We start from the raw sequence: 13,962 nt of genomic DNA on the forward strand, positions 1-13,962 counted from the left end.
TAATTCAGCAAGATAATTCTTACTTTCCTCTCAATAGACATGGTATGAGGGCTTCCCTGGTGGCGCAGTGGTTAAGAATCCGCCTGCCAATGCAGGGGACACAGGTTCGAGCCCTGGTCCGGGAAGAGCCCACATGCCGCAGAGCAACTAAGCCTGTGCGCCACAACTACTGAGCCTGTGCTCTAGAGCCCGCGAGCCACAACTACTCAGCCCGCATGCTACAACTACTGAAGCCCGCGTGCCTAGAGCCCGTGCTCCGCAGGAAGAGAAGCCACCACGATGAGAAGCCCGCGCACCGCAACAAAGAGTAGCCCCCGCTCACCGCAACTAGAGAAAACCTGCGCAGCAACGAAGACCCAATGCAGCCAAAAACAAATAAAATTAATAAATTTATTAAAAAATAAAATAGAGATGGTACGAAACTTGTCATCAACTTTGACAAAAGGTTCCATTTGTTCGTAACTGCAAATTCCTCAACAGGGGTTGGCTCCCTCACAGGTCTGTGAGCTGCTTGAGGGTAAGGGCCGTGTCCTATCTTCGTATCCTTGGCGTCTATAGACCAAGCCTGGCAAATTAAGTATCGAATAAAGGTTTGAGATTTGACTGTAGGGATGGATGGATAAAATTAAAATTAGCATCATCAACCTTGTTATTGGCATCCATCACTGCCACCAAACCGGAGGGCTTAAGACGTTCTTTTTAGGATGGCGATCTCCAATGTCACTGTTGGACACACTGGACATACGGAAAGCTCTCTCGTTCTAAGTTATCTTGAAGGCGACTGGCAGAAATATTCATCTCATAGTGGGGAGCTGTGCTAGCCTGAGTCTCTATGAGACGAGAAAACAAAAAGGAACCCCTCCTCCCGCCACGCCTAACCATCGTTACTAGGCTCCAAAGACATTCCGTTTAACCGCAACGGAAACTCACTTCCGGTCTGACTAGGACGTAAGAAAACTTTGACCGGAAGCGGCTCCCTCGGAGAAATAATACTAGGGAGTCACCGTGCAGACGCTCCTCCAGCACTAGAAATCAAGATCTCCTTTCCCCTACCTCTTCGGGGTTCATCTTTAGCTTATCCAGACGCTGAGTGAGGCAATTAACGGTGGTTAACAGACCGTTACCTGCCCCCGCCCACCGTTGGAGACTACAGATCCCATATTGCAGCTCGCCGTCTTCCAAAGAAAACGCCCATACGACCCAGCACGCAACGCGCCTCATGGGCCTCTAAGAATTTTTTTCCCTTGTTCCGCCGAAACCGAGCAAAGCATGCTGGGGCTTGTAGTTCTCGCGGCTCCCTTACCTAGGTCCTTCGCGATACTCCGTCCGGTCCCGCCTATTCTCTACTCCCCTGGACCTTTAGGCTTGTCTTGGCCCGTTTGAAGACCAGGAAGTTGATAAGTCCCGAGGCTCGCTGCTGAGAGACGGTGGCTCGGGTGGGACAGTCGCCAGGGATGGCGGAGCGTAAGGATGGAGCGGGTGTCCGGACTGCTCTCCTGGACGCTGAGCAGAGTCCTGTGGCTGTCGGGCCTCTTTGAGCGGGGAGCTGCCCGGCAGCCCCGGATCATGGAAGAGAAAGCGCTTGAAGTTTATGGTAATTAATTTTACCCAGGGCAGCATTTGGTGGTATACGTGGAGGCGGGGGTAACGAGGGCCTCACCTGAGGGGTAGGAGTGGAGACTCGGGTTTTTGCCAGATCTCGTCCGGGAGCGTAGGAAGCTTTTTCTCCGGAGTCCTAAGTCACGCGGGCACGTGAGTCTTTCTAGGACCCAGGCTCTTGCTAAACCCGGGGCAAGCCGAGCCTGGAGGTCTCAAACGTTTCATTTCCCTTGTCTGCCCTCACGTTCTAGTGGCCATCTCAAGACTTATGGGCAGAGCAAGCGTCTAGGGTGCTTGGTTAGGAAGCAAAGCTGGCCTGATTGCCCTACTTGAGCCTCCTTCCTTCCTAGCCCCTGGACACACACTCCTCCTTCCGCCTCCGAGGGTACTGCTGGGTGACTGCCAAGTTGGGGACTGGCCCAAGGTCACAGCCACCCTCTTCTGCTGCAGAGGCCGTAGGTAGAGGTCCCCGAGAGCCCGGCCTTGAACTTAAAGTTCTTTAACACACCCAAGCCTGGAGTGCAAAAAAGAATACACACACATTGAGTTATATATATATGTATAACGTATATTATATATATGCACACACACACATATTCTCTATTCAACCCCTGGAACCATCTTCATCGTACAGATGAGGAAATAAAGGTTTAGAGTGGTTAAACAACTACCTGGAGGCCACTCTGCCAGTAAAGAAACAGCAAAAACCAAAACTCTTGTCTTCTGATTCCAAACTTAGTGTGCTTTTCATCACTTCATAATTGCTTTATGACTTGCCTTTTTTGGACTTATTAGTATTGTTTTTGAAAACTAAAACGACTGGATCTAATGAGCGTTCAAAGATTCCTGCTGACGAAGGGTAAAAGTATAACCACAAGAATATAGATAATGCAGGTAAGGATTATAGACCCGTAGAAAGAAGCCAGGAATGTTAAAGACCTTCGGAGTTAATCTGGTTTACCTCTTGCTAGGGGCAGGACTTAAACCCAGTCAGGTGACAAGTGTGAGTGGAATGATCTCCACAAAGTAAGCAGAATTCCCCAAGAGCCCGGCCTTGAACTTATAGTTCTTTAACACACCCAAGCCTGGAGTGCAAAAAAAAAAATACACACACAGTGAGTTATATATGTATAATATATATTATACATATACGCACACACACTTATATTTTCTATTCAACCCCTGGAACCATCTTCATTGTACAGGTAGGGCTTGTGGTTAAAGGTGGAGGGAGGTGTGGTCAAAAATTGTTTTACATAGCAGGTTGGAACCGGATCCTGAAGGTTTAAATATAAATGAAGAATTTAATATCAGTGCAGAGCCAGTAGAAGAATTTTAGTCAAGGGAGCAATGTGAGGAGGGCAACATTGCTTTCTTGCTAAAGAAATAAATGCAAATCACTAGAAAAGTAGAGAAGTTGAATAAGGCATGAGGTTTAATTTCAAAGTTATTTAACATATAAACAATATAATGCAGCTTGTATATATGAGCCTTACAGGGAAAAGGCCTAGGATGAAAGGGAAAAAATTCCTTTTCAAAAAAACCTGTTTCCCTGAGCCCCGTGTTTCACAGCCTTGTGAAGCCTCCTTTTCCTGCCTCCCTTTTCAAATTCTGTTTCTAATCAAGTGATAAGCTCAGGAGTTGCTGGGGGGAGAAGACAGAGTTTGATTGATTTGTTTTTCCCAGCTGGATTTCTGATTACAGGGGTGCTGTGAGTAATAGAACAAAACCTCAGGCTTGAGAACATCAAGCCCGTCCCATGTGAACTCCCTCTGCTTTTTTCTACCTCACTATTTGTCTTATCATTCTCCTTTTCCATCTTTTTCTACAACTTCAGGGTAAGAAGGAAATCTTTTCCTCTCCACTGCCAACCCAGCCTCCTACATCTTTGGTCTCATTCCTTTCTGCTTATTTTACCAGCCTCTCCCCTCCCCTCCTTGAAATTTGTGTCTCTTCCTCTATTTTTTTTTTCCTTCCTCTGTTTGATCCTTCCCCTTGGGCTATAAAACATACTCAAGTTTCCCTTATCCTTGTCATTGTTCTAGCTTTTTCTAAACACTCTGTTTTTTTGCTCTTCCCTCCTTCCCTGTCAAAGCCCTAGGATTACATTTGCAGTTCCTTCTCACTTCCCCTTTTGCAAGCTGGCCTCTGCCTTTACCTCTCTACTGAAAGTGCTTTCTTACAGGTGACCTTCTGGAACCTGCTTTAGCTTTCGTTAACCTGCATTTTTCTGCAGCATTTTTAAAAAATTTATTTTTGGCTGTGTTGGGTCTTCGTTGCTGCACGTGGGCATTCTCTAGTTGTGGCGAGCGGGGGCAACTCTTCGTTGTGGTGCACGGGCTTCTCATTCCGGTGGCTTCTCTTGTTGCAGAGCGTAGGCTCTAGGTGCACGGGCTTCAGTAGTTGTGGTACATGGGCTGAGTAGTTGCTGCTCGCAGGCTCTCGAGCGCAGGCTCAGTAGTTGTGGTGCACGGGCTTAGTTGCTCCACAGCATGTGGGATCTTCCCAGACTAGGGATTGAACCTGTGTCCCCTGCATTGGCAGGTGGATTCTTAACCCCTGTGCCACCAGGGAAGGCCCTTTTCTGCAGCATTTGATGTTGTTAACCATCCCCTCTTTCCTTTTATGCTGCGTTTTGCTTTTCTTCCTCCTACTGATCCCCAAATTTGGTGCTTCCTACAGATCTATACTTGGTTCTCTTTCCCTTTACATTTGTGATTCTCCAACTGGACTGCACATAAGAATAGCCTGAAGAATTTGTTTAAGTCTCAATGCCCAGGTCATACTGTGAATCAATTAAATCAGAATCCCTGGTAGAGCTCAGACACCAGTTTTTGTTTTTGTTTTGAAACATTCCTAGTGATTCCATTGTTCAGCCAAGGTTGAAAACTACGGTTCTACTCATTGTTCTTTGTGAATCCCATGAGTTCAACAGCCACTCCAGCCTTGGTTCTCTTAAACCTTATGCCATAATTCAGTGTTTGCTGGAATGTTCCATTGGTTTGCCCCTTAAGCACCTCAGGATGATTATCTATAAGATTTAACCTGTTTATCTCAGCCCCCACCCAATTTTCTTCCTTTGTTCTCTCTTCTTTTTTTTTTTATTCTATCTTTGTTCTCACAGGTGCTTAGATTTACAATCTTAGTCATCTTCCTTTTCTCCCTTTCCTTGTCTTCTACATCCAAATAGTTGTCAGATTCTGTTGATTCTGCCTCTGAAATTACTTCTTCGTCTTTCCCCTTCTCTCTATTGCTATGGTCATGTCCCTGTTTTAGGCCCAGCTTTTTCAGCTGGTATCCCTGGCTCTGCTCTTTAGTTCTGAGTCTACCGGCTGACAGTGTAATGCTGTCCACGTCACTCCCTTGTTCAGAACCTCTTGAGGACGTCCTATTGCCTGTAGCTGACTCTAAAAGACCCTTAATGGGCTGGCCTAAACTCTTAATAACTTCTTCCCTTATGCTGAGTTCCGTGCAAACTAAACTTGTTCTTTACTTTCCTTCACCTTAAATGGCAAATATTGAAATGTTACCCATTTTTTTGTTTTTGTTTTTTGTTTATTGTGGGTTTTTTTTTTTTTTGGCCGCCCAGTGCAGCTTGCAGGATCTTAGCTCCCTGATCAAGGATCAAACCTGGGCCCCTGCAGTGGAGTCCTAACCACTGGACCGCCAGGGAATTCCCCAAAATGTTACCCATTTTTAAAGGCTTGATTCAGATTCCATTTCCATAAATCCCGATACTGCATTCTCTCAAACTAAGTTATTTTTTCCCTTGAACTTCTATGACACTTTCCCCATTCATGTATTCTCTCTGCAAGGTTGGATCCAAGAAACTGGACATGAGGTAGTAATAATCCAAGAAAATGGTTTTCTCAAAAGGTAGTGGAAAAATTGTGGGAATTGTGGAATTGTGGAAAAAGTGGAAAAAAGTAGTGGAAATTGCTGTCAGAAACCTGGGGAGTGGCTGTAGTATTTGCTCAAACAAAAAGAAGTCAGTGTTTGGATTAGGACTGGCAAAATTGTTTGTATTTAGAACATTCATGTTTTAACATAAAATCTTTTCTCTGATGTTTCTTTAGATTTGATTCGAACTATCCGGGACCCAGAGAAACCCAATACTTTAGAAGAACTGGAAGTGGTAACGGAAAGTTGTGTGGAGGTTCAGGAGATAAATGAAGAAGACTATTTGGTTATTATCAGGTTCACGCCAACAGTACCTCATTGCTCTTTGGCGACTCTTATTGGTAAGGTTTTAGATAAAGATATTTATATATTAATTCTGAATTATTCTAGCTGATACTGACCCACAATAACAATTAGCCTCATGTATCATACTTTATGGTTTACAGAATATTTTCTGTAGTTCTCATAATTAGCATATGAGAGAGTCAATATTATCTTCATTTTACAGATGAGGAACCTGAGGCTCAGAGAGTTTAAGGGACTTGCTCAGCATCATGTAGGCAGGAAATGATGAAGCTGAGGCTCAATTCCAGGTCTCCTGACTTTAAGTGTGTTTTTCCTTTAGCTATACCATGCTGCTTCTCTACAATTAATGGAGCCTGAGTGTGGGCCAGCTCCTCTCCTCAGTTCTGGAGATCGGAATGGGTGTTGTCAGACTAGCACTGCTGCCCTCACCATCTTCTCCTTTTATCTGCTCTCTTGGCTTCTATGTAGCATGGGCAGAAGTCCTGGTGGGAGGGTATTTTTTTAGGTAGTTTTCTTTTTGAGAGGTTGCATTCCCAATATTTTGGATTAGTTAGGCATGTGGGATCCTCCCGGACCGGGGCACGAACCCGTGTCCCCTGCATCGGCAGGTGGACTCCCAACCACTGCGCCACCAGGGAAGCCCCATATTTATTTTTTGTCATTGGACAGTTTCTGACTCAACAGATATCGAAAACAGATTTCAAAAAGTAATGTTTATATTGTTTCTTAAATTATAAAAGTAACATGTTTATTGGCAATAATTTTGAAATTCCACAAAAGTATAAAGAAGAAAATTTTTAAAAGTTGTCAGGCTTCCCTGGTGGCACAGTGGTTGAGAGTCCGCCTGCCGATGCAGGGGACACGAGTTCGTGCCCCGGTCCAGGAGGATCCCACATGCCGCGGAGCGGCTGGGCCCGTGACCCATGGCTGCTGAGTCTGTGCGTCCGGAGCCTGTGCTCCGCAACAGGAGAGGCCACAACAGTGAGAGGCCCGCGTACGGCAAAAAAAAAAAAAAAAAAAAAAAAAAAAAAGTTGTCATTAGAATGTGTGCTCTAGGCTAAAGTTCCAGCTCTGTCAACTCTGTCACTTTTTGGTCTTGGGCAAGTTACTTAACCTTTCTGAGCCTATTTCCTTATCTGTAAAATACCGATAATAAGGGTAACTACTGAGTTGTAAGGGTTAAATAATGGAAAGCATGAAGTAGATGAGAAATGTTTTTTAGTTCTCCTTAAATATTATTCTTTAATTATATGGTCAACTATATGGTCATATAATTATATGGTCATCAGTTTTGTAACCATTTAGACTACTTCTAGCCTCCTACAATTATAAATAATACTATGATGAACAACTTTTTACATAAATATTTTTATTTATCTCTAGTTATTGCTTCAGGATAAATTTCTGTAAGTGGAATTATTGGGTCATATGGTAGAAATATTTTTAAGTCTCTGGGTAAATATTAGCAAGTCACTGGGAATTCCCTGGTGGTCCAGTGATTAGGACTCTGCATTTTCACTGCCAAGGGCACGGGTTCAATCCCTGGTCAGGGAACTAAGATCCCGCAAGCCGCGTGGTATAGCCAAAAAAAAAGGTCATACTCTTTGACCCAGGAATTAAGGAAATAATTCCCTAGGAGAAAACAGTAGCATGTACAAAACATATATAGTAAATTTATGATAATAAATCCTGGAAGAAACTATAGTATTGATTAATACTAAAATGATATAAAAATAATGGCATTTCTTATTTCTATTGAAAATGATGAATATAATCAAGGAATCAAAGTATCTGTGTGAGCGTGGATGAAAAAGCTTGAATGATAAATTGAATTTGCATTATGACTGCAGTTATTTTTAAAAACTGTGTTTACGTGGACAAAGATTGAGAGAGTACATGAAATAAAAATAACTGTAAAGGTGTCAAGATTAGATTATGGTTGAATTTCAGATCTGTACACCTCTTGACAGAGTTTTGTCACTTTTTTGGCCCTTTTGATATGGGCTTCATTTAAGACCATTGGCTTTTGAGAATGTTGTATGGTAGTGTATCATAGTAATCGTGTTCAAGCAACATGACTGGAAAACTCGATGAAGGGAGTCCTCTTTCTGGTTGATGCATTAGGAGGCATTTCCTATGAGCAGGTAGTACTAAGCAGAGAAAGGCACCTGAGTCAGAGTTCCACCCTGACTGCTTAGGTTGTCACCTACTCAGTTACCCTGGTATATAATTCCAAAGACAAGGAAGACTCAAAGCGGGTGAGTGGGTAGGGCAGAAAAACCACTTGATAATCTTTTCTGTTGACTTAAACAAGAATGGCTGAAGGCAGGATATGAAGGGCATAGGATTTGGAGTCTAGATTTAGCTTCCAGCTCTGTCACATATTAGCTATGTGATGTGGAACAAATCACTTATCTTGGTTCCTGGCTGTAAAATGAAAATGATAAAATAGTAATAGCTAGCATTTACTGGATACTTATTATGCGTCAACTACTGTTTTAAGCATGACTATATTTACTCCTCGTGCGTAACATCCTTATATATAGTGGTACTATTCTAATACTTGTATAACAGATAAGGAAACTGAAGTTCAGAGAGGTTAAGTAACTTGCCTGGGGTCACACAGCTAGTGTGTAGTGGAGCCACTTTTGAACCCAAATTATCTATCTCAGTTATGCTATACTGCCTATCTTGAGGATACTGATATTCAAGAAAGTGCTTTGTGAATTGTAAAACAGTTATTATTTATGGGTAAAATACCTACCAACAGTGACTAGAACACATGAGGATGCTCAAGAAACAAATTAAGGAGACAATGTGGGAGCAGAGGAAGGACAACCCTCCAGATAAGCTTTAAGGTAGATAGATACTCTAAAGGGAGACCCCTCTTCTTCTTTTTTTTTTTTAAGGGAGACCCTTCTTAAGGAAATTATATATTTTCTTTAGAATTCCCTAATATTTATTATGGAATTACTGTGTCGTAGACTCTAAGGTAGCCCCAATCTCATTGTAGCTCATTTAATTCTTTTTCCTTCTCTGGAATTTTTCAGATGGTTCTGTTAGAAAACCTAGTGGTACTTTAGAAAGCCACAAGCAAATTAATTTCATACCTCCCCAAAAGAGAGGTAGTCTAACAATTATGTTTTGCTGTGTTATGTTTGGGGTTTTGTTATTGTTGTTTATTTTTAATCAAACCAAAATACTAAGAAAATGTTCCTTATAACGTAACAAGCCCTTATGTATTGGTATTAGTTGGGAGAGGAAATAAATTGCTCTAAATAAAAACCTGCAAAGCCAGGGAACTAGAGATTCATTCTGACCCTATTTTTCAAAAACTCATTACTGAAACACTTTTTCTTCATAATAAGAGCAGCTTGGTTTATCTTCTCTGTCTAGAGGTGTAGACTTAGTTAAAATTGTATGCCATATTTTATGGTGGGGGAGAAGTGAAACATTGGCACTGAGGCTCTGTTCCAAGCTGACTTTTAATTTCTCTTGGAAGTCTCAACTGGGAAAAAAAATTATTGAACTGTGACTTGGTATTGGGGTGATAAACTGAACTTCAGAGGAGCTTGTTTTAGGGAAACAACTCTATTTGTACCCTGCAGGCACAGAGGATTCCAAATTTGAGAGATTGCTTGTGGTCCTTTTTTTCTTTTTTTAAAAATAAATTTATTTATTTAGGCTGTGTTGGGTCTTCGTTTCTGTGCGAGGGCTTTCTCTAGTTGTGGCGAGTGGGGGCCACTCTTCATTGCTGTGCGCGGGCCTCTCACTGTCGCAGCCTCTCGTTGCGGAACACAAGCTCCAGACGCGCAGGCTCAGTAGTTGTGGCACACGGGCTTAGTTGCTCCGCGTCATGTGGGATCTTCCCAGACCAGGGCTCGAACCCGTGTCCCCTGCATTGGCAGGCAGATTTTCAACCACTGCGCCACCAGGGAAGCCTGCCTGTGGTCCTTTTTAAGTGGCTCTTACTTGGTTTTAAGTTTTTGTGTGGCCTGACCTGTTGCAGGCATTCAATAAAGTTTAATGAGTGAATTGGTCTTTGATGGAAGGCAAATTGATACAGCAGAAAGGACCTGCGTTTTGCAGTGGTTTCGGGTTCCAGTCCCAACTGTCATTTTACTAGCTCTTTGATCTTGGGTAAGTTACACTGTGACCTTGGTTTCATAATTTGTAGAATGGGATTGACAATACCTAGCTCACTGGATTATCATGAGGAATTCGTAAGATGTATCAATATTAAATTTGCTAGCTAAAGGTGCCAGGCTCAAAGGAGGCATATATTGGATTGAGCCTAAGCTCTTTTCAGCTACTGTTTTGTATAGAGACACCTAGACACAGCTGTATGCTTTTTCAAGAACCAATAAGAAGAGATAATTCGGGCTTCTTTTTTCCCTCCGCAGGGCTGTGCTTAAGAGTTAAACTTCAGCGGTGTTTACCGTTTAAACATAAGGTAAGGAATGTGTTTTTTGTTGTTGTTTTATAATAGCTTTGTTGAGATTTGATTCACATATCATACAACCACCTATTTAAAGTATAGAATTTAATGGTTTTTGGTATATTCACAAAATTGTGCAGCCATCGCTACTATCAATTTTGGAATATTTTCACCATCCCAGTAAAAAAACCCATACCAATTAACAGTCATTCCCCATTTCTCCTAAACCCTCTCCCATCCCTAGGCAACCACTAATGTACTTTTGTCTCTATGGATTTGCCTATTCTGGGTGTTTCATTTAAATGGAATCATATAATTTGTGGTCTTTTAAGACTGGCTTCTTTCACTTAGAATAATATTTTCAGAATTCATTCATGTCATAACATGTATCAGTATTTCATTCTTTGTCTTGCCTTGTACTGTTCTTTTGTGTAGATATCACATTGTGTTTATTTGTTTTAAAATTTGGTAGACATTTGGGTTGTTTCCATTTTTTGTCTTTTATGAATAATGTTGCTATAAACCTCTGTGTGCAGGTGTTTGTGTGGGCATGTGTTTTCATTTCTTTTCCACCGAGGGCATATGTTTTCCATTTCTTTTCTTCCTGGATTCTATGGTAACTCAATATTTAACCTTTTGAGGAACTTCCAGACTGTTTTCCATAGCCACTTCACCCTTTTACATTCCCACCAGCAGCATATGAGGGTTCTGATTTCTCCACATCCTTGCCAACACTTATTATGATTATCTCTTTTTTTCATTATAGCCATCACTAGAATGTGTGAAGTGATATCTAACTGTGGTTTTGATTTGCATTTCCCTAATGGGTGACAATATTCATCCAAACATTTAAAACCAATTAAGAACCACTTAAAAAGGGCCACAAGAAACCTCTCAAATTTAGAATCTTCTGTGGACCAAACCAACTGTTTGGTTACCCTGAGGTATAGTTCGCATAGGAATAGCAAGGTAAATGCTTGAATCTTCCCCTTTATTTACCATTTTTCAGAATAATGAGTCGTGCATAATTTTAAGCCAAAGTAAATGAGTATAGAGTGATTTTATACCACTTCCTTTGTTGTTTAGAATAAGAGTTAGTGTTATGCCACTGGGGGAATGTATATGGTGTTTTGTCTTTTAAAGAAGACTGGACTAAATGGTCTCTAGGGTCTCTTATAGCCATAATAGGCTATGATTTTTCCCCCTCATGAAAAACATTTATCTCAGTAGTAAATAAATATATGCGAATTAGTTCACATGCTCCAATGTTCCCTGAAAAATAGACATATCTTTATCCTATAGCATGATTTATTTTCCACAAGATTTGCAATAATTTTGTGGGTTTGTCTCAAAAGCTCTGGTTCTTGGAGGTTAGCTAGTTTAAGGGAGTGAGTGCAGCAGGACCAGGAGAGATAGCTTAACCAGTATTGTACTTGAGGATAAGTTTATCGAGATAATAGTAGATGAGAAAAGGAGGATACTGAAAACTATATATTGTGATCCCATTTTTGTAAAGTACACAATAAAAAGAAACTTCCAGCCTTGGGTGTGTGTGTGGGGTGTGTGTGTGTGTGTGTGTGCGTGTGTGTGTGTGTGTGTGAAATCTGTTAAATTATGTGGGTATAGAGAAAAATATGGAAGAAAGTACACTAGATTATTATTATTATTTTTTTTTTTTTGCGGTATGCGGGCCTCTCACTGTTATGGCCTCTCCCGTTGCGGAGCACAGGCTCTGGATGCGCAGGCTCAGCGGCCATGGCTCACGGGCCCAGGCGCTCCGCGGCATGTGGGATCCTCCCGGACTGGGGCACGAACCCGCGTCCCCTGCATCGGCAGGCGGACTCTCAACCACTGCGCCACCAGGGAAACCCCAACACTGGATTATTAATGTGGCTTTCTTGTGGGGTGGGGCAGGGAGAAAGTTTAGATACTGATTTGGGAGGAAGAGGTAGAGTGCAGGGGATAGATATTGTTGAGTAAAACATGTATGAGATCTCACTTGTATAAAATTGTAGGTTTGTATTCATTAAAAAATAATGAATGGGAATACCCCCTGCGGGCCTTCCCCATATGACCAAAATAAAAAATCCTACTAACTTGAGCTCTCATTTTAGAGAAGAATGTGAAGATTTGTCCCAAGTCTTTGATGTTGGAAACAGGATATGGGCTTTCATCCCTAGACTCTTGAGTCCATTGTACATTCCACCTCACTCATCTTAGAATGCTCTAAATGTTTTGCTTTTAATGTATTTTTTTCCTAGTTGGAAATCTACATTTCTGAAGGAACCCACTCAACAGAGGAAGATAGTAAGTGAATTTTGAACCATTATTAGAAAACAGCTTCATATAGTACTTTATCTTGGGTATTACGTTATTCTGCCAGCCAAGTATCTATTGGGTCATTTGCAAAAAAGAACAAAATCAGCTCTTAGCTTTTCCTTGAGAAGAAAATAATTTTTTAGTGGGACTCTGGGTGAACTAGAGTTAAGCCCTGTGGATATTGACTGGTTTAGGCCAGTGGCCACACATCTGTGAAGAATATCCAGCTCTAGGAACTTTGAATTATAAGCTCTAAAGAGAGCTTGATTCTTTTCTTTGGTGGCAGGATAGAGAGCTATGTACTTGAAATTGAAATCAAAGGTCCAGCAAGTAAAGCTTTAGGGAATCTTGGGGTAGGTGTTGTCTTCCTGGGTTAATGTATTAAAATGGGAGTAGAGAAGCTTTTTTGTATAAAGGATCTCTAGCCTACAGAGAGAAATAAAGCGGCAGCCACTTAAAAATAACAGAGGTGGGATTTAGGAAAAGCAAAAGTGGGATTACAAGGGATTTTTTTCTCTTTAAGTCTCCCCTTCGAAACTTATGAATAATTAGCCAAAACCTGCGTTAAGTTCTCAAGGAGTTAAATTCTATTTTAAAAAGCTAATAAAAATACTGTCTGTTGCTGTGTATTGACATAGTCCTGCTAACTTTTGCCTGTGTGTTTTGCAGTCAACAAGCAGATAAATGACAAAGAGCGAGTGGCAGCTGCGATGGAGAACCCCAACTTACGGGAAATCGTGGAACAGTGTGTCCTTGAACCTGACTAATAGCTGTTTTAAGAGCCACTGAACTGGAATCATTTGATATATTTGTTTAAACTCTTTGTAAAATGTAAAAGACTCATGTTTAATATGTAGGTGATTTGTACCTCAGTGCATTTTTTTATAGGATGATTTCCAAGCAAGATTTAATTATAAGGTAGTACCTAGTTTGTTCAGTGTTTAACATTCTCAGGATTTGTAACACTTAAATGATCGACAGAAAAATATTTTCTAGTAATTATGTATCAGATGAGTTACTATTTTTCTGATGCCCATTCTGATACAACTGTTTTTCATGTCAAATATTTACTGTGCCCAAATGTATTCAGTTTAAATCATTACTCTGTAAATAAATAAAACAGATGATTCTTGTACACACCTTAGAATGTTTTTATTTAATTGTAAATTTTAGTGTAAATATTAACACTAAAAAATATTTCCAAAGCTTTATTTTCTGATTATTATGTAGAATCAGAGATAGGAGAACCAAAAAGAACCCTTAATATCAGGCCTGGGCACTGACTTCCTTCAAGAAGAGTCCTGGACCCATTTATAGATAAGGAACAAATGTGAAGAGGGCCAGGTGACATATATAATTTTGAAGATCAAGAAGTCCCCAAAGAAATTTTGATTAAACAA

General features: G+C 41.2%; 1 protein-coding gene across 2 annotated transcripts; it reads left to right on the forward strand.

Moving 5' to 3' along the window:
• The first annotated feature begins 1,305 nt into the window (after positions 1 to 1,305).
• CIAO2A (cytosolic iron-sulfur assembly component 2A) lies at positions 1,306 to 13,671 on the forward strand. 2 transcript variants are annotated; one of them, XM_060095254.1, is made up of 5 exons: positions 1,307 to 1,594; positions 5,676 to 5,840; positions 10,209 to 10,258; positions 12,505 to 12,550; positions 13,232 to 13,671. In XM_060095254.1, the coding sequence occupies exons 1-5, from the start codon at positions 1,471 to 1,473 to the stop codon at positions 13,327 to 13,329; spliced, it is 483 nt and encodes a 160-aa protein (XP_059951237.1). In that variant the 5' UTR covers positions 1,307 to 1,470; the 3' UTR covers positions 13,330 to 13,671. The 2 variants fall into 2 exon arrangements, with proteins under 2 accessions (XP_059951238.1, XP_059951237.1); XM_060095255.1 differs by lacking the exon at positions 10,209 to 10,258 and having other exon boundaries at positions 1,306 to 1,594; positions 13,232 to 13,322.
• Positions 13,672 to 13,962: the final 291 nt, after the last annotated feature.

Source organism: Mesoplodon densirostris, chromosome 4, assembly GCF_025265405.1.
Source record: "Mesoplodon densirostris isolate mMesDen1 chromosome 4, mMesDen1 primary haplotype, whole genome shotgun sequence".
Classification (NCBI taxonomy): domain Eukaryota; kingdom Metazoa; phylum Chordata; class Mammalia; order Artiodactyla; family Ziphiidae; genus Mesoplodon; species Mesoplodon densirostris.